The sequence below is a fragment of the Opisthocomus hoazin genome, chromosome 19, assembly GCF_030867145.1.
Source record: "Opisthocomus hoazin isolate bOpiHoa1 chromosome 19, bOpiHoa1.hap1, whole genome shotgun sequence".
In the NCBI taxonomy this organism is placed as follows: domain Eukaryota; kingdom Metazoa; phylum Chordata; class Aves; order Opisthocomiformes; family Opisthocomidae; genus Opisthocomus; species Opisthocomus hoazin.
The window spans coordinates 12,297,396-12,318,498 of NC_134432.1; the positions used below are offsets into that span (position 1 = coordinate 12,297,396).

Here is a 21,103-nt window from a genome sequence, read left to right on the forward strand (position 1 = left end):
ATACTGAAATAACTGGAAATTTGTACCATTTTACAGGTATTTGGACACTTCAGTGACTTAATTCAAACTATACAAGACTCTGTGGACAAGAATGTGTGCGCCCCAATTCCTGCATGTGGCCCTAGCCCCAGATGTGATCATATTTTCTTACAGCTTATGACAACTTGGTGGAATTGACAGCATTAGGTTAACAGTTGGACTCGATCTTAAGGATCTTTTCCAACCTAAATGATTCTATGAACTCGTAGCATAACAGCTGATGACGTACCAAGCAGTGAGCATGAGAACTCTGCCAGCAAAGTTTCTGGAAATACCAAGCCATTCATCAATTCGTATCATTAAAGGTTTTGCCAAAGCATCAGCCCTCTGTGATATTTACTCACACCTTCCCCCACCTGCAGATCCCAGCATGATTGATGCATTTGTGTTTTACGGTAGGAAGTGAGAGAGGCTATGTATGAAAAATGCCTGAAGGCAGAAGGAGTTTCTGTTTCAACACCACTTGCTCATAAATGAGAATCTACAAGAAGCAGACAAGGATTCCTAATTCATATAGCTTATATTCATGTTACAAGCACAAAACAACCAACCATGACTGACAACTGTTTTCTGTTAAAGGCTAAGAATTACCAGCAACAGCGGGTAAATACGCTGTCAGTGTCATTCACCCACTTCTTGTATGAGCCATACAAACAACAAAAAAAGCAATAGTTACTGCTCACTTTCTTTACAAGAAAGACAGCAAGTCCTCTTTCATCGCACTTAAAAAGTCTAATACATATGCCAATCACCTTATATGGCCATATAATTGAAAAATTAGGTAAAAACATTGGAAGTGTTATGTCCCTGAAAGATTACACGCCGCTCTGCATATTAAAGGTATGTCTGTATGTTCTGTTCCTCTGTTGACAGACTTACCATTCTAATACTAAACTTAGAAAAAGATTGTAATTTCCAGGACTCTGGTCCTTCACAGCTCTTCAACACACGCTTAATGTTTAGTGGAACTATTTATAAATGCATAAATTTTGCTGGACTGAGCAAGAGTACTTTTGCACCTTTTATAATGGACCAACAGTTCGGAAATGAAAGATAGTGCCCCAATGCTCCCCAGTCTCACTGCACTTTACTGAGTCTTTTTACACCCGTGTTGTATTTGTAACAATAACGCTTAGAATCACTATTTTATGCCAGCTCACCCCAGGGATAAAAGGGTTCATGGCAAGGAAGAAAACCAAAATCACCTCAACTATATGCCCTTCACGCTAGTGACAGGCAAATTAATCAGCTTTGAATACCTACTCTAGCAAGCACATAGGTTCCTAAACTACTAGCTAAAATAAGAGTACTGACATAAAGCTCAATTCTACCAGTCTTGAAGGACAACAGGTTGAAAACCAGATACCCCACCATCACAAAACAAGACAGATAACGTATTTCTCATTAGAATAATTTTTTAGAAAGTTGCGTTGACCAGATCTGGCTGAGAAGCAGGAAAATGTGAACCAAGATCCCAGCAATTCTTTCAGTCAGTCTCAGTAATACAGTTTCTCTGTTTATTTGAGCCTTTACACAGTGCTGCTGGACTCTGCGCTGAACAAGCTTTTGGCTAACAGCGCCTTAAGCACAGATGGGTCTCTGACCTTATTTAGCAGGGATTCTCCTGAAGACATTGCTGTCTGATTTTACAATATTTGATTCAAACGGTTCAGTGACTTGGCCAGGGCATGTAACCCACTTTTTTAATGCTTGGTTTTTTAGCAAAGCTCATGCTTATTAACCACTAATAAATTTTACTTAACATTGAACTCCCCTACCACTAATTATCTGTCTTAAATGGTAACCAATTGTGAATAACAACAATAATAAAAGATCCATTACCGATTTCCTCTCTTGTTTCAGCTCCTGCACATAGCGTGTTAACTCTCCAGTGATCAGAGAGGTCATGTTCTCTGAAATGACCTCATGCTGTCCGGCATAGTCATTCATTTCATTTAAAGTGGCTAGGAAGGCTCTAGTTGATGTATACCTGCAAAGGACAAAAATGCATTTGGCTTTTAGTCCCTTTCTTTTCAGAAAGACACACGGCAGAGGGAGGCTGTATCCTACCTAAGCATTTAGTATTGCTGCATGAGACTGAATATGGATTAGCACATATTCACTTGAAGGAATTTCTCAAAAGGAAGCCTATCCCACACACTGACAGTTGTCTGATAAATTAATCTCGATTTAGACAGTTTGACATTGGCTCTTAACATATCACAGCTTTAGAGCGTCAGGGTTTTTATCAGCACAGCTCTGAGACTTCACTGTTCTAATCGCTATTCACCAAACATTTCTAGTTCTATTCTTTCAAGTCCTACAAGTCAGCGCACAGAGTCATCAGTGTACTCTGTACTGGCAAAATCCTGTCTAAGCAACTAACTTTTTGGCTAGCATAGTGCAGAAAATAAAACTTATCATCGCGTAAATTGGATTTTAATCAGCTATAGCTTAAAAAGTTTTCAAAAAAGTAGCAAGTTTACTAACTGGGTGTTCACTGTATACCCATATTTTTTAGTACCTTCCATCGCAAGGTTTATTTTTTGTATAAAATAATCTCCAATACAGCATTCCACATACTATTAGAAGGAAGAAACAAACATCTGTGCATGCAACTTCAAAACAGAAGATTATGTCACTAGCATGTTCAGCACAGCGCTAACAGAGCTGCATGTAAACACCCCAGCTGGCTGTGCTGGTCAGCTTGGAAACAGCAGCTCTGAAGCAGTGCACTTGTACACACTAGAAAAACTGTTAGTATTAAATGGTAGCAGTCTGTATTGATAACATCACCTAAAGGTGAAAAGGCAAAGCAAAGAGGGAAAGATCTAGTGGAAATAGAGAGGAGTGGTACAAGCAGGGATGAGAAAAGGCAGAAAAAAAGAAACTAAAAAACAGTCCAATACAAGCAGCCACAGTCAAGCTGTGGTGACTCAAGAGAAATCCCAGTTGCAAAACACAGGGGATCAGAGCCACAGAACTACAGGCTTGACAGAAAGCTTGAAAACAGATTGTTTTTAGACAGGCTGTATCAAAGCAGTGTCCAAGGCACCCAAAGGTCATATGACAAATTCTCAGACATTATTTAAGACATGATGAAACTATGCTGAGGTGAACACTGTATTTAAAAGGGCAAAGGACACACAGGATCTTCTGTGCCACATCACATGAATCTTAACTCCAGTATTCTTTTCCAGCAATGAAAGATGTGTCAAAAAAGGTTGTAGTAAACTCAAAATATCCATTTATGGTATAGCTACCCAAAAGCAGATTTATTCCTAGTCCCAGGTAGGGACCAAAACAGCTGATGTGCTAGTAACATAAGCTTCCTTGTGTAAACATTAATATCTCAGGAAACAGTGGCAAAAATAACATTCCCAAACAATGTTAACTAAAAATAAATAAAAAAGAAAATGAAAAGGCTTCTATCTCTGTTAATACAAGACACTAGAGTAACTGTATACAGCAACTTGTGGGTCTGACCCAAAAATCTAAATTAATATAATCATACACTTGGATCCGTATCCAAACTCATTTGAAATGTTTCAAATTTCAAGGTCAAGGGTTTGAGTCTGCTGCCAGGCTCTCCAGAGGCAGAGCAGCCTCCTGCAATACAAGGGTGCCCGGTCAGACCCTGCGATGCCTTCATTCAAAGCTGATGCTTTCCAAAACACAGACATTGCGAAACTTCAGAGTGCTCTGAGGAAAAGGTTCTTGTTCTGGCTTACAGCCTGGCTGTTGGGAAGCTCCTCCTCTAGAAAAATCTCTTCAAAGAATATCTTTGATCTCCTCAAGGGCACGACTGTTCCTAATGACATGTGGTCTGTCATCACCTGTATCCATGTCCCTAGCGTCACTCGGTGAAGGAGCTGTACTTTGACGCTGCAGTCGCTACCTGCGAGCACTACATTAATCCCCGGCCAGCAGGGAGATGCAGTCGGAATACGTGAATCAACAGCCGACAGCCAAGGCTGCGCAACATCCTTCAACAGCAGCAAGTCACACGTCAATCCATCCCAGGATACTGGGAGTACAAACTACATCCTTCACCTTACTCTTCAAGAACCACTGGTTTCTCTGTGATGTTACAACATTATCCCATTAGTAAGTTACTAATCTGTGCTGTCAGTCCATTTGAGTAATTTAATACTTAGGCAGACTGCTTAAGTTTCATGCTAAAATTAGCAACTGTTTCTGTTCCTGCTGAAGCAGTCACGAGTTTCATCTTTCACTTCAAAGAGCCAGGATCATACAGTCTGGCTAAAAGTTTTTCTGGTACATGCACACAAAACAACAACAAAAAAAACAAAACAACCAGGCATCCAGAAACCACAATGTATAAAGGGAATTGAGTAGTTACAGGCCAAATCCAAAAACTGAAAATCCACTCCTTACTATCTACCATATAAGCCTGTTTCTACATCTATGATTTCTATACTCTTACACATGCTCAGTCAGCACTGAATTATGAACATACCTGTATTCTTCCTCTTCTTTGGAGTTCTTTTTGGGTTGGTATTTCTTTGAAAGATTCCTAAAATTAAAAATATATATATATAAAATTAAACTTAAAATCTCCTTTATATTAGCTGGCTAATCTTTGCATGCACACACATTCTGTGGGGCTTCAGTTTTTATTTGCAGTGACAAGACACCTTTCAGAAGTATGACTGCAATTAGCCTTTGATTGCATTGCAGTAGCACTCAAAAGAACGGCCCACACAGTGCTTCAGTCTCTATAACCCCAATAAAGTAGCAGATTCCTAAACCAAGAAGTCAATAAATTAAGGTCATTCATTAAGTCAATACACCTGAGTTCTGGTTCTGCCAATGCACAAGTCTCCTTCACCTGATCTAAAGGAGAGACTCTTTTACAGTAAAAATACTGGTCCTTAGACACACAGGCATGCTTTACAAACTCCACCCAGTAGAAGGTGCTACTCCATATCCAAAGGTCAGCTGGCACGTTAAAGTGTGATTTGCTGCAGATGACACTCCCAGCCAGGCAAATTTGCCTGCATTTAGCAGGATGCTTACAAGGAAGAGAAAAATCTTCATAAAGCTGTGGGAAGCTGCACTGAGATGACAAAAGGGGGATCATTTTATGATTATCAACTGATGCTCGGAGAAGTGTGAAATTTGAAATTTGATTATCCCAATTAGAACAGATGCTTGCATCTCTCATTACCCCACAGCCAACTAATGATTTAATTTCAAAATACTGATATGCTATTCAAGCGATCATATCTTGAATAAGAAATTGGAACATAACTCTTCTAGCACATTGGACAGACAGTACATAGCCCTCACTGTCCTGCCAGTCCCCAGCCAGCAGCACATCGAGGGTTTGGGTGGTTACCACACATCTGTTAAATCCAAACACACCTTGCTGACACTTACCGCTCAGTGCACGCTGCACTCTAGCACAATACCACGCATCTTTTACACAACGCAAACCAGAGAGCTGACAAATCTTACTTAGCAATGTTAAGACCTTTTCAGTGCTGCAGTACTCTGTCTCCTCTATTCTAAACTCAGCCCTAGGATTATATGCCTTCCTGCAGCCTCTGTCACCCTATTGTGAAATGGAAGCCATTTGTTTTAGCTTTACATGGTTGTTTCAGCAATTAAGAATAACATAGAAGTGGTCTTGACAGAATCGTTGTCCAAAGGACTACCAAGTTTCATTGACCTATCTGTGCCAAACGCTTTGGAAGACTCCCAGAAGACACACAGTTGAAAAGAAACTGCTTCTTCAGAGGTTTAGCCCGCTCCTTGCTGCATGCTGGTTTTACTGCTAACTGGGAGACAGCAGGGCCTCTTGTCTCACACTTCTTTCCTTTTGTTCTCCTTAAGGAATTAAGGAGCATCTGTCCAGAGTAGTAGCCAGAACTCTGGCAGATTTGCACAGACAAATATGTGTTTCTCAAAATGTAAGTACCCCTATTGAAAAGGATCCAAATGAGCATCTGCCTTCCAGTCTTCACCTTCTCTGAAAGCGGGATGCTCTGAAACCATGAACTTTTCTCTAGTTCTGTGTACAGCAGCTTCAAACAAAGACGACCAGCACGGCAAGAACTCTGCACGCTGTTCTGCGTGATTACAGTAAGTCTCATAGCACTCTTCAGATGCCATGGGAATGCCTCCCTTCACACACCTGCTTGAAGAGGAAAGGAAAAACCACAAGAACACATGCACAGAAGGCTACACTAATAAGGCATTTTCACACGTGCTTAAAGCGCATGTGTGTCTGCACTATCATGCTGCCCAATTAATGCTGACAGAGCTACTGCCTTCTCATGAACTTTCAAAGGTGTTGAAACGCTACAGAGCTAGAGCAAAAACATCCAGAGAGTACGCTTTCACAGAAGAAAAAGATTCTGAAGTCATATAACAACGATTAGCATCTGGGTTAAACATTTTATTATTTTCTACGTGCTTTATAAAGTACATAAAATATAGAGTCTATATATTTGAGGGTTTCTTCCTCTCTTTTAGTCAAAAATACATGTAGGGTTTTAACCAGGATACACACAAAAAACCCAGAAGTGATACTGAATCCAGAAGTGATACTAAATCCAGTAAGGGTCAATATGACTCTTGCAAGCTGAAGTTCAACATACAGTCGTGCAGTGTCATGACGAGACCACCAGCACTCCCCAGATTCAAGCTCATGAAGCAATGACACCTTCAGAGCTAACTGCAACTAGAGGGAACTAACACATAAGAAGAAAGATCAGCAGTAAAATAGCAATTCTGAGAAGGTTCTGTGCCAGCCTGTGCACTTGTCTCCAATACACGTTTCTATTTGCCTTTCACTCGGCTTCATTTTTTCCTGCCTTTCCAGCTTGTTTCTCTGCTCCCTTATTTCCACTTCTTTGACATCCTGCTCTTTCTTTCACATTTATCATCAATTCTCAGATTATTCTGGTATCTTACACATTTTTTTTTTTTCCAATACGTCTTCCACATCTATCCACTGTCACATTAGGCAAGGCTTTTGACGCGCTTATTGACGCTCGGTGCATGGATTGCCAGGTAAGTGGTGACCGGGGAAGCAGGACAACGGAACACCACTTGGGCACTCGGAGCACAGCGTCCAGCATGTCAACGTCCGATGGAAGTTCAAAACAAAACACAGGAACAAGTGAACACTCTACCATAGCTTTTGCATCCCTTCCTTCCCAACCTAGTTTAATGACTCAACAATTATAATGTAAAACAATTAGCAAAACAATCGTGTCAAATCTGAACTGGACTCTCAAACCAGGAGTGACTGTAAATGGTACAAGCAGGACTTGAACAGGTGCAGGCACAATGCAGAAGGTATGTGACACCGGGGAGTTTCTTCCACTGCTGTAACCAGATAAGCTGGATGCATCCTGCAAGTATGGAGATCTAACTTCACACTTTTAAAACAAAATATTACATATATATCTGCAGAATTATAAAGAGAAAGGAAAGAAACATTTTTAAATAGAAGCCTATTAAACTTTGACAGATGACCAGGCTGAGATGTAGATAGTTAGGCAGGAAGAATAGCCAGCTTGGGAGCCCAGAGACCAAGCAGAAAACACAAGTTTCACAAAAGAAAATAAAGTTGAGGAGGTTTACTTACACTATAAACAAAACTGAGTTAAATCCACAGGAGTATCTTGTATTAACTTGTCCCTTTTTAATAGCATGCCTGCATGTTATGACATGCAGTAATGTGCTGCAGCCCTTTGACACCAAACGGATGTGATACAAGAAAGGTCTGCACCCAGCTCAAGGAGACTTACTAAAAGCAGATGCATTTTTTTGTTTTGTTTGTTTTGTTTTTTTTAATGTCCAGCACTGTATTATCTCAACTGTGACAAGTCTACATTTTTGTTTTTTCTCTTATACCTTTAACTTCTCAGATGACTCCAAACAGCACTGTGTTTAAGAGCGCCTCAGGGATGAATGTATTTGTCCTCAAATCAGACTGGTGGGCAGGGGGACAAATGCAACTATGTGTGGGGAATCAAAATACAGAGAGAAGAAACCAGTTGACCAAGTTGGGTTCGGAAGTCTAGGACAGAATAAGAAATAAAACTCAGGAGTTCAGAGTTTCTAGGTAGTTTTACACGTAAAACTACTTCCCACTTTCCTTAAACGTTTTGTGTGTTTATTTTCATAATCAGTTCTTATCTCCTGAAATTTGTCACCTTAAGAAATTCACTGAGTCTAGTGCATGATTCTTCGTAAGACCCACTTACACAGACACTCTTCTGGGGTTTCCCAGCCCAGTCATTCTTCCAGCTCATTTTGCCTCTGTAACTCAATCTCTTCTCATCTTCATAGGATGTGAGCAATTTGTTCCTGTACAAGTAATTTTCTATTTCCTGCTCGTCCATAGCAGAAACCCTGGGGAATCCTTGTGGCATTCCCCTGAGAAAGCACATAACCATAAAGGCAGGGTTTTATCAACTACCAGCTCCTCTTAAATAACAGGCCATTGTGCATCTCAAATCCATTCTAACACAAGCATCAAAAATTCAGGTGTGTGGCTGTTTTTTTTAAATGCACGTTGTACTTTAGGTAGATACAGATCAGCTAGGACTTCAGATCTCAACATCTATAAATACTGAGAAGACAGAAGGAGTTCTAATATGTATTATAGCAAAACAAAACAAAAAAAAGATGTATGGATTTACTGGAGGAGTTGGGAAGGGTCAGTCCTGCACTCTCCTCTCCAGCTACCTCCGCCACTTCCAGTTTATCACCCTGGACACTTGTGGCTGCCAGCAATATTGCACCACAGCCTCTCTCAGCAGCAGCAGGACTGCCTGGGTGTTGTACTCCCTTTAACCCATTCTCCCCTTGCATTCTTTCTACCCTAGTGGGAAAAACAGGGTAAGAGCTACTTGTTGTGGGAGGGTTCTTAGTACCCCTTCCCCACTTACATTGGATCTGACCTCAAGGAATATGTTTTCTGGGTCTGGTTCACATACATTCCTCTACCTACAACCTGATGGCTGAACCAGACATGTAGAACGTACCTAGCAGGAATTTCCAGTAATTTAGCTACTTGAGATAAATTCACAGGATCTCTGCTCTGTTCATGAGACACATCACAACAACAGTGCCAAGATCATAAAAACATCAAAATTCAAATCTCTGGGTGCAACCTGGCTAACTACATACATGAAATCTCCAAGGGCGACCTGCAGTTTCTCCAACACGCATTCATACAGAGCCCGTCTTATGAAAAGAAACCCTCAACTTTGCCCTACAACAAATGATCATTATTCTGTTGAAGTCTTAAACCCTTCAGCATTCACATGCTGCAGTCCTAATTTCATGGAAAACATTATAATGCTGTCCTCAAAGCCTGAGCCAGTAATCATGCATAAATCGTGAGTAAGCCCTAGTATGCTACTCAGTCACCTAAATAACCTTTCTGTTTGCAAAGCATATGATTTTTAGCAGAGATAATAAAACAGTATCTTACATTAGCTTTAGCGTTCTATTCTCTACATTATTCTCCACTAGCCATTACTATAAACCAAACAAATTACCACCACTGAAACAGTAAATTTACAGATGATTACAGGCTTTGAACAGATGCAACTCGAAGTCCAGAAATGTACATATCAACTTACCTAAGCTGCTTTGCATAGCTGAGTTCAATCTCTGTTCTTTCTTTCACAAACTTGATGTACTTTTCCAGAACATCAATACCACATTGCGTGTGTTTTTCTAAGTTGTCAAACTGGTCCTGCAGTGAATCAAAAGAATAGTTTAGTCTCGCTGAACACAGAGATAACTAAAAATAATTTCCAAAGTGCATATCGCCATAAAGAAAGTGTTATTAATATTTTCCATTACTACAGTTTGAGATTTTTGTAGCAACACAGGTTTTTAATCACCGGAAATCTGTCTTTTAACATGAGACCAATTCAGTAACATTCTTCATTCCTCATTTCTGAATCAGTTTCACTTCAGAAATCCTGGCAATTTTACTGCATACAATCTTCTAATATAACGACATACTTGAAGGGCAAGAAACAGATACCCTCGCCAGTATTTTATTTTTCTCTGAAGAATTAACAGATGTTTCATGAATTTGGGGTCTACTCCTAATTAATAATTCTGATTTTCATCTGAAAAATACAGATTTAGACTCCAGCTTAGTCAGTGTTATGAATTCAAAATATCATTTTGAATAGTTACCAGTCTTTTGACAGAACAGAATTCACTTCCCTTATAGCCTGCTTTGTTTTAAAACAGAAGACACGCTAACAAATGATGCCATAAAACAATGACACTGGCTATTTTTACATAAGTTTTCTTGTCTACCTCCATTTATATACACATGCTACTTTGTTCTTCAAATATTGTTGCCCTGAAAAACAGTCACACATGTTTTCAATAAAATCTTTTTCAATCAAGAACATTCCACAAGTCAGTTTGGGATTTGCAAATGCCAAGAGAAATTAAGCAACCCCAAATCCAAATTAATTATCCAAGCCAGCTTATTACTATCTGCAGATTTAACCTAAAATTACCTTATTTTTTAAGGTTTGGTTACTTCAACACCACTCAAATTCCACAATCATCCATTCCACACAGCACTGCAGAAGTTAATGTTTCTACAAGACTTGAAAAAATTTTTTTAACCTGTGATGCACTGAATACTTGTCCTGACAGAAACACAGTGTCAACAAGGTCTTTAATATCAGCCTGACTTCTGTGACATCAGGTTCCATTATGGTTTACATGGAAAACAAAGTATAAGTTTGTACATCTGCAGTGCAAAGGTTAGATTTACAACATTCTCCAAAAATTGTACACAGCCTTAGATTTGGGTCTGACGCTTAGCTGCCGCCATTAAAGCTTCCGACAGAAGCGATGCTTCTTTCCGCCTGCCAAAGATCTGGTCTTGTGATTCAGTTTGTGGAGCTATCACCAAATGTTATCAAAGCAATACAAGCCCACTTCCTTAGATGCACAGAATACAAAAATAACAGAAAGCTACTACAAAGCCTAGTTTATGAATACGTTGCTTTTAAGCAAATACCACTTTCTACTTTGTAGCCTGTCTGGCTCTAAGTTAGATCGGTATCAGGAGAGATTCCTCCAGCATTGAACAAAACAGTCGTGTGCACAGAAGCTGCTACTCGCTAACAAAACTGCTTTTAACTGCACTTTGAAGGGGAGAAATAGAAAACATGTTGGAAGAGGAAATCTGCAAAACCCTAGCAAGAAGCACATTAAACCAGCAGGTAATATGCACGGCATAGGACACACAGGGTTGGTGTAACTGTGTATTTGCTCTGGTTTAGCATAAGGTACTATTTTAACCCAGTTCAGCCAAACCAACTACGCTTCAGCTTAAATTATGTTAGTATTTGTCAATTAAAGAGTCACTGGAGGGAGAACAGCAAAAGGGCAATAGTATAAAGTTACAAACATAGTAAAGAACTTCTAAGCCCCGTGCTCCAGGAACTAAGAAAAAGTAGTTTAGGGCAACTGGAAAAAAGATTCAAAGTACACAGAATAAATGCCTGACTTCCAGCAATATAAATCACCCTTAACCCAATGGAACATCGTTCACTCAAAAAGAGGATGCATGTATTCTGCAGAAAGGTAAGACATGTACTCAGCCAGTACATATTTGCATATAGACAAATCCTGGTTTCAGACAATCTCACAGCTGGGGAGAATACAAAGACGACCTGGGTAACATCACGGACCGCTCCTCCTCCCAGAGGGCTGAGATCAGGAACATGGTGTGCGGTCTGGAGTACGGTGCCAGAACAACGAGGCACCTTCTGCTCTGCTTCAAGTATACAACCTCTTAAATCTCTCAGATTATGCTGGCGTCAAGAAAGTAGTGCAAACATGGCCTTTTTAAGGTTTCTGATAAAGAGGTCTTAGAGCTATCCCACACCCTACTCTTCCACAATTTACATTATTTTACATAAACACATGCATATAAAATAAATACCCCACGAGGCAGTCCATTACTCACAAGTTTACATGCATTCACACACACTCCCAACTCTGAGAAGGGAAATCTCCGGGAGAGAAATCCACTCCCTAATCCCTGTAAGCAAATTAAACCACCCTTATCAGATATACCATACTAGTAGCAAGAAACTAAGTTAGCATCCTACTGTAACCCCATCCAAAGAGGAAAGACCACGGTTTCCCACAGGAAAGAATGCCTTTCAAGGAGATCCTACCCTTTGAGAGAATTCATACCGCTGACCGCACAGAAAGACAGAGCAGGTTCGCCCTGGAAAGGCAATCTTGGTGATGGCTTGTTCAAACCTTTTCCACCACCCTGACTCAATTCGCAGAGCATCATTTGGATCCGAGTACGAGTAAAAACCTGAAAATGACTCCAGGTAGCTGCCTGGTCTATTATCGCATAGATGGATCTGCTGGACTGCTTCAGCGGCCTCACTACGTCGAGTCTGGTGAAATCAAACTCCATGTTGTGCACTGCAAAGGCGAATGCACCGCGGCGCAGCTGTCAGACAGACCAACTGTGTGAAGATGCTAACTTTCTATTTATAAAGTGAGCAGAGACGCTTGTCCTGCGCTGAGCTGTAACCAGAAGAACCTCAACTAGAGAAACTACAGGCACTGACCTCTGCTATCAAAAGGCAAGGCAAGGTGAAATTTAGTTCCTTTCTTCAGACCTTGCTTAAGGGATGAGTTTCTGTTCTTTTCCAGGCATTGAACAGTTTTGGCCCGAGTGCCATTTCAGAAAGCAGCCAACGCCCCACAACAGCGTGCTACGCTTGGGTCATGTATTCCATTATCAGTTCTCTTTTCTGTGTTCCTTAAGGATGAAAACAGTCAGTAAAATTGGCAACGCCATCACTTGCCAAGCGTGAGATTCCAAAGGAAAGGCAGTGCAGCCAGAGGGACCTAACACAGACAGCCCTCCTTATTTCAAGTAGCAAGCTGAAGGTAGGGAAGGGCTCTGTGTTAAAGCTAATGAAGCAGTGATGAGAGCACACAGAATGCTTTGATCATAACACACAACCCTTAATTCATGGAATTCCAAAGTCCAGGGATACAATCAATGCAAAACCAGAACTTCTAAAATGGAGATTTTTGAGAGTAGTTACCAACAATATCATCCCTTCAATCAACAATTAAAAGATTTTTTTTAAATTAATTTAGTATTTCCAAAGTTTATCACAAAAATTCCACATGAGATCCGAGAAGTTTATAAGAATCTCAACTATTCTGTTGTAAATTGGGTCTAGTTTTAGTATTCCAAACCTTGTGAGGGTTCATCTATCTCAGCTCAGGAGGAACTTGGCTCTACAACCTGGAGCAGCCAAATCAGAGCACCACATGGTTTCAGCACAAAGCCCACCATCCCTGCCAGCGACGGATCCAGGTTTAGCGGGTAACACTTGCCCCTAGAGCTGTGCAGGTTGAGCCATCAGCTGGAAGTCAGCTCAGGTACCTCCATGAGCTGCTGTTTCAGCTTTCAGTTTCAATGTACGTATTCTCCTTCATTTATTTTTGCAGCCTCCTCGCCCTTCCATTTAGGGATAACATTAGTAAACAATAAATTCCACAAGGCTTTAGCATTCTTCAAGAAAAGCAAGAAAACAAGACAAGAAGCATGACACAGTGTTCAGCGAGAATGCTCCCAACAGACCACAGTGAAGGGGGAAAACAAAAGTTCACTTTACACCTGTTTTCTCTGAAAAAGAAACACCAAAACATTTCTAGAAGCATTCACTACTTTCCTCTGACTCACAGACTGGCTTACATATAAGAACACACTTGAGCAAAACGCTGTACTGACAACGAGCTCTGTATCTCAGCAGGCGCCCATCACAGCCTTCACGTTATTGTCTATGTCCTTTGGCCTTCCAACCTGCCAAATCTCATGTTCTCCCATTTTCAAGTCTCTAGACTTACTTACTGTGGTATCAACGGCTTACTACAAAGAATAGATTTTTGACTGACAATCAAGATGTGCACATAATTAATCTACTCATATAGCTGTAACTTGTCCCTCTTCAGATACCACCAGCTTTGCAAGGACAGCAACGCATGCCCGTAGAAGCACTACATGCCTTCCCCAAGTGATGGAGAAGTTTGAATATACAGCTGATGCACCTGACTTCAGGTGGGTGGGAAAGCAGAGCCTCTGCTGCAAGCTGCTTGGAACAAACAGCATCTTCCTATTTGTTCAGAGCTTAACGCGTTTTTGAGCATGCACACAAAAATTAAAGCTCAAAAGTGGGAAGAACAACTTTAGTCATTAACTTAAATGGGAATTGGACAACCAAGTACCCAGAATGCTTCGACAATTTTCTCCCTAAGGCAAAATCTAATTTCATTTCTGTTTCCATTAATTTCTAACTCTCTAACTTCATTTCTGTTTCCATTAATTCTCTCCTGATATTTTTACCACTGCCCAAATAACCTCACATTCGTGCATTCTTTCTGAAACTCGGCTGCATGCTTGTTACACTGACAATGCTTAAAATGGAAATAGTGCTGCCTATTTGCTTTTCCTCATTTTAACGGCTACTTTAAGCTGTCAAATCCCTTCACTTCTCAACTGTTCTCCTGAAGTCAAATTCCCCAGCAATGCAAAGTATTTTGGGAATAAAAAGTTAGCCGTCAAAAAAAAAAAGAAAAAAAAAAAGCAGCTTTCTTCCCATTTCTAAGCCACATAACACAGAGTACAACCAATTATTGAGCAATAAAGAAAGTGTTATTCCTGTGGTCTTTGAAGATCAGCTCAGTACGGTCTGCCTTCCTCTTTCAGGACTGTTTCCATTTATTGCGAAAGAGTTCAATCCAAACCTCAGTCAGATCCAATGATTAATGGGACCTTAACTTGCCACCAAGGGGCTTCAGCCTTAGAATTTAGTGAAACAAAGGGGGCGAGTTACAGCCTCAGGCTCTCTGCAGCCAGACACGGCTCACGCAGGTCGCTGTACTCCCCGCGTCTCAGAAGCGCTCTCACAAACAGAAAGGCTGACGACTTGAGTTCAGCTCCACACCACGCAGCTAGGCCGGAACTCCTGCGATTCCTATTTGGTTTCAAGGGTGAACAAAACGCTAGTTTCTGGGAGACTTTAGCAATTAATTCTGCAATTTTAATCATTATGTCAAACATGCTCAGACGACACTTAGGTGGCAGTGTAATATCTACCAGTACCCGGGCTGAACTGTCAGTCTTCCTGCTACTTCCACAGGTAGCAGCACAGCAGTGCTAAATTAAGAATGCTAATACAGAGACAAGTAGTGAGGGAAGAATATGCTGAAAATTCAGATGCCAGTAACAGAAAAACATAGCCTTTATATTTAGCATATTCTTACTATATTTCTAATCTGGCAAGATAATAAAAGACCCATTTTTCTTAAACATTAAAAATGTTTGAAGACTTTCTACTGCCTTGTTCACCAGGGAGTTTCATTCCATTTCCTCCCATAATGACTTGTTTATCCACTGTCCTAAAAACATAAGTAGGAATAGGGGCATTAAACGTTAATTTTCACCTCTGGTTCATACCTTCTCCTCCCACATCCCCTTTTTAAACACTCTCCCCCATTTCCATAGGCAAAAAGGAATTAAAAGTGAATATCAAGAATACATCACAGTGTTCAAATTCTAAATTACTCTTTTTAGATACCATGGTTTAACAACTTCAAATTATAAAAATAATTAACAAGATGATGAGACCTTCATAGGCTCAGTTAAGTCCCACATGGCACTACAGTGCTAGCAGAGTACAACAGAATTCACATCACAGATCCTCAGAGACCTACAATAAAGCTATATGCAAATGTAACAGTCTTCAGGCAAATGAACAATGAAAGAAAATGCATAAAGTACAGGCTACCACTGCAAGAGCCTTCCAGAAAACAGAGATGAGCAGAAAATATAAAAGCACTTCAGCATCTGTTGACTCAGCCACTATTGATGAGAAACAACTTCCCACAGAAAACTTGTCAGCTATAGTTAGTGAAATCCTCAGTTAATGACAACTAAACAAACATCTGTGTTTATACATGTATAAAGTATGTTAAGTACAAAATGGAGTACAGGACACTAACCTTTTGCTTCATGCAGCACAGACAAGGAGGGCTAATAGCACCATGGAAGACATCCCGATGTGACCGAGAAATCTCTTTTGGGTTTACATTAAAATGCTGCTGTGGCTTTACCGGTTGTTTTATAAATCTGTCCCTCCATTACCCCTGTATATCTGGTTCAATTTCACAAAACTATTTATGATCACATGCATTTTTCATGCGGATCTCCTATTCACCCACATGTTTAATTTCATTTTACCCTTTAAGTATTAAACAAGTTCTTCCCGACCTTTCAACAGGCCTATTTCTGCACAAGCCAAATAATAAACACCCCAGAAAAATCCATCCTACTTGCCCACCTCCACTTGCTCTTCATCTTCATCCCTTAAACTCATTTTCCACAAAGCCCAAAAGATTTGTAACTATTCTTTTATCTCTCCTGATTCACCTCAGAACTTGATCTAGTTAGAAGGAAACAGAAATAGAAATAAGATTCGTAGCTGCACCATTAGGCAGAATGCATTTCAAACTTTGGGGCGGGGGGTAATCCCAGAAATCAAGAGTGGAAACAGACTGTTTTATGTTGAAATATCTTTTATGTTGCTAGATAAACTCACCTCTAATGGTCCTACTTGTTCCAATAAACTTTATGAATTAAGTAGTTATTGGTCTATATTTCAGCCTTTAAATGCTTACTCTTCAGTATTTTTGCAGTTCTAATATTTACACAAATTTTAATTTGGATTTAAAACAATGTTGCCCCAGTATAGCAGCCAAGCGTGGCGACAGGCAATAACCCTCTTAATTGCTCCTGAGACCAACCCCGCCCATCCCACCCAGAAAAACCACCCTCCACAAACCCAAGAGTGACCCCTCCTGCTAATTAAGCAGAAGTGCTGTCTCACAGGCAGGTTTCGGCCGTACCCTAACCCTGCCTTGATGGAAACCTGACTGAAGCCAAACCAGAAGCCCTTCTGAAAATAGCCACGTGAGCGTATGGCGCAGCGGCCAGCGCCTGGAGAGCAAAACAAGTATTACAGCCACGCTGAGGCAAGGCCAGTTCTGGGAGTACAACCAGATCGTCAGCATTGACAGGGAACAAATTAAATTGCAACATCTAACAAAAAGACCCACCTACAGTAAAGCTGCTGTACATCCCCCACTAACAAAAACACGGAGCTTGCCCTCGTACACCTCACTGTAGAGCAGGTGACGCACACCACCAGCCCCTAAACGCCGCAGAGGTCCCCAAGAGCAGGCCACAGCCCGCAGCACAAAGCCAAGCAGCAAGCTGTGGAAGTGGGGCAGGGAGGGAGAGGAGGGAGAGCAACTCCCACAGCAGTAGCATGGAGCACCAGGTGGGCAAGGGGACACCTCCGCCTGCCGGGCAGGGCCCCGGGAGCACAGCCCCAGCACCCACGCTGCTGACTCACTTTGACACCTATGACGGAAGCCTTGCAACACCTGACATGCGGCTCACAGGAGGATGCTTCCCTGTGTGAGCACAGCCAGTGTCATCAACTGCCAAGACATTCACACACACTCTCCATGTCTACATCGCTCTGCTGACAGCTTAAACCGTGAGCTGAAACTGCTCCTTCCTGCAGCAGCCAGAAGGCCCTGAGTCACCACGGCCGCCCGGCCATGGGAGCGGTGGAGCTCCAGGAGGAGCAGGTGCTCCTGCAAGAAACCTCCTGGCCTTGGCTCCAGGGGCTGCTCTCACCACAGCAAACAGCCTTCCTCACCAGAGCCCAAAATATTAGACCCTCAAGCCCTCCACCTCTGCCACCCGAGCGCCAAAGCAAGCCTTCTCCTCCCCCTTAGCCTGGTGTATCCTGCAAAGGATGTGGTAAAGCAGAACTTGTGGTCCCTCTATAGCAACATGGCAAGTAACAATGCTAACACAGCAGCCAGGAAGGAAGGTGAGAGAGAGGATGTGCCGTACGAGAGAGGATGTGGTTGCTGGTGCTGCAGCAGCTTAAAAAGATGCTGCGAGAGGTAAGACAGAGAGGAATGATTAATTCTGGGGAGCGGGAAAGCAGGAAGATGTGAACAGCTCAAGTGGAGCAGGACAGAGCTGATGAACAACAGGTGATTAAAAGAAACAGCAACTGAACCAAAGGATACTGGATAGTTAGGGACAATAGGGTCCTTTTGCAAGCAAAAGGCTAACAGCAGGCCTGATCTTCTGGGAACGAAGGAGATTTTAATGTGAAATTATGTAGGTTACATGCCCTGGATAGTACATGTGGAAGAACATAAGTCCATCTATTACACAGCATTATATAGGTGCTGTTTCATTTTTATTCAGTTACCTGAAAATACCATACAGAGGCGATAGAGACTTGACACAAGTCATCTGCTGTTACCAGTGGGAGACGCTTCTAAGAAAGTTGTGCTACATCTCCTGAAAACGGAAGTGTGCATCTTAGAGGTGTTAAAATTTCATGCTCTTGAAATATTATGGTTTTCTTCAAATAAGGAAAAGGTAAGGCTCAAAAAACCATCATTTGCAATGTCCAAGGATACTTTTCATAGATGGCCATGCTGCAGCAGCCATTCATTTCCTTCAAATAAGTTTATCCATTTTGAGGTTTGAGGCACTGCATGACTTTGCCACAATGAAAACCATCTGTCATAAGCAGACCATTCAGAAATGAACACTTCTTCTCAAGCATACAATTCTGCTTATAAAATACACACAAGAAACCCCAGAATGGGACACGGTTTTGTTTCAAAACACATTATAATGTGCAAATTACAACTCAGGATATAAGAAAGCTCTTAAAGAGCAAGATAATAAGAGAGAAACCTCAACTAATGCCAGATGCAAGGTCAGAAATGCCAACTGTTTTTATTGAAGGACTGAGTGTATTTCAACCTTTTCCTGTATGTGCTCGGTTATTTAAACTGAAGACCAACACGCATCTGCTGCTCCTCCTTTTGGTGCAATTCAACAGATTTAAGTGAACTTATTCCTACTAGGTATGGGGATAAGCAGCAGAATCTAAACCTTAAAATCCAGACTCATTAGCAAAGCAAAAGCTAAGCAAAGGCTCATAACCTCTAAAATCTAGTGGGGCCCAGAGAAATGATGCATCTCTACCATTAGCATTAATGACACCCACGAAACTGATTTAAAAAAACAAAGAAACAAAACAAAGCAATGCTAACCTCTTCCTTCTGCTCATCCTGGGGGAAGAGGAACGGGACAAGGATTTAGTTTTTTGCTGACAGTATCCAGAGCTGCAGACTGAAAGCTGCAATGACCCAGAGGGATTCACTGTTCCGTTCTCTGTGTTATAAACAAGAGCTTTGAAAATGAGCAGATTCTGGTGTGTATCGCTCTGCTGCTGGGAAGGTATAAATCATGAGCCGCAGCAAAACTCCAGAGCCGAGCCGCCTCCCTCAGGAGTTGCAGCATGGTAACAATGCTAAATATATGTTGTTGTTGTTGTTCCAGTAAGGTTTTTCAGTCAACAATGTTGCAACTTTTCACTGTTCTCCAGTACCATCCCACTTCCCCGATTTAATACACACCCATTCTTTTATTCTGAAATAATTTGCACAAATGTAATTTTAGAACTAATTCCCAGTAAATCTTTTGGTGTCTGGCTACATCTCTAGATTAACTGTTGACTGATTTTCATCCTCTTTTTTTCCATTCTGAGAAGCTCTCCCTTAATCATACCAGCTGTTAAAACAAAGATCAACAAGATCTCTTGCCCACACAGTTTCCCCTTTGGGCAGCTGTGTACTAATTATTAAAAATGAACCATACAGTGTTCCTGCTCATGGCACGGATAACTACAATAGAAAAACAAACACGCCTGCTGATCCATTTAAAAGAAGACACACTCACAAAAGGCAATTCTGCCCTCTTATCCAAAGCCATATTGAATTACAATAGTGGAGTCTTATCCACAAGAACAATACTTCAAACTGTAGTAGTCTGTGGGAATGTATTTTGGGAAACTAGCTTTTGGCTCAACTTCTTGGTAAACCAACACCATACTGGATTCACCATGTAGAATATCCAGGCTGTTCTACACGTCCTCAGAGTGCACCGTTTTGTCATTAATGTCAAACCTTTTCAAATACGATATTCTAAGCACGCAGCTGGAGCCTAGGAACTCCTGAATTTCAATCCCGTTCTGCTGAATTCTTTGGAAGAGTAATATTTGGGTGAGGGTTTTGTTTGTTTGTTTTGGGGAGGGATTTGATTATTTTTAAATAACCACTTCAGAAAAAAAAAAACAAACAACAGCGACATTGTTAAACTTCGCAAAATAAGAGTCCTTGATCTCCCTCTAGCTAAATGTAGCCCATATAGGCTACATTTACGAGAAACAAAAAACGTAAAAGCCTTGCCAGGTATGGCTGGTATTCTCAGTAGCAAAACTGATGATCTTCTAACCTCCATTAAATAAATCACTCGTCAGGTGTAGAATTCAGCATGAGTGTAAATTTCTTTTCTACACAGATGCTAATGCAAAGATATATTTATTTATTAAACATAAGAGAACAGCCTTTACTCCTCCGACCCATTTCCGTCTCCTCCTCTGGCTGTGAAGCACTCTAAGGACTGACTACCAAACTCCACTGCAGGCATGGTGTCCTTATGGGATGTTTATGCAGACGCTTGGAAAAGAAAAATGTTGTAAAAGCCACCGTAATTCTCCTAAGTTGGAGGCTGCCTGCTAGAATCACTGGAGCAATGGCAATACCCAGGGCCAAAAAATAAGCCTGCTCCCTGCTCCCCCACACCCCACGTGTGCAATGCCCTTCCCTAAAGTTCAAACGAAAAGTGAAAATCCGTACAGAATGTTCCCTCCTCTCTTTCCAAATTAAATGGAACTAACAGCTGAAAAAAACCTAAAGTAGTCCTTTGCAGATGAGGTTCAAAAAAAACATTTAATATCTGAAATACCATAACATTACAAATACAGACCGAGATTTTTCAAGGGCCACTTCACACTCAGGACCAAATAAGATTACTGCTATGCCT

The 21,103-nt window shown here is 41.1% G+C and overlaps 1 protein-coding gene across 29 annotated transcripts in view; it reads right to left on the bottom strand.

The window, feature by feature from the left end:
• Positions 1–21,103, bottom strand: part of FNBP1 (formin binding protein 1) — a 105,809-nt gene that overhangs the window by 62,205 nt on the left and 22,501 nt on the right. For all 29 annotated transcript variants that reach the window (XM_075439691.1, XM_075439717.1, XM_075439714.1 and 26 more), the window contains exons 2-4: positions 9,669–9,784; positions 4,520–4,576; positions 1,882–2,029 (exon numbers count right to left, since the gene is read on the bottom strand). In XM_075439691.1, coding sequence (XP_075295806.1) covers positions 1,882–2,029; positions 4,520–4,576; positions 9,669–9,784 — 321 coding nt within the window. The remainder of the gene's footprint in view (positions 1–1,881; positions 2,030–4,519; positions 4,577–9,668; positions 9,785–21,103) is intronic.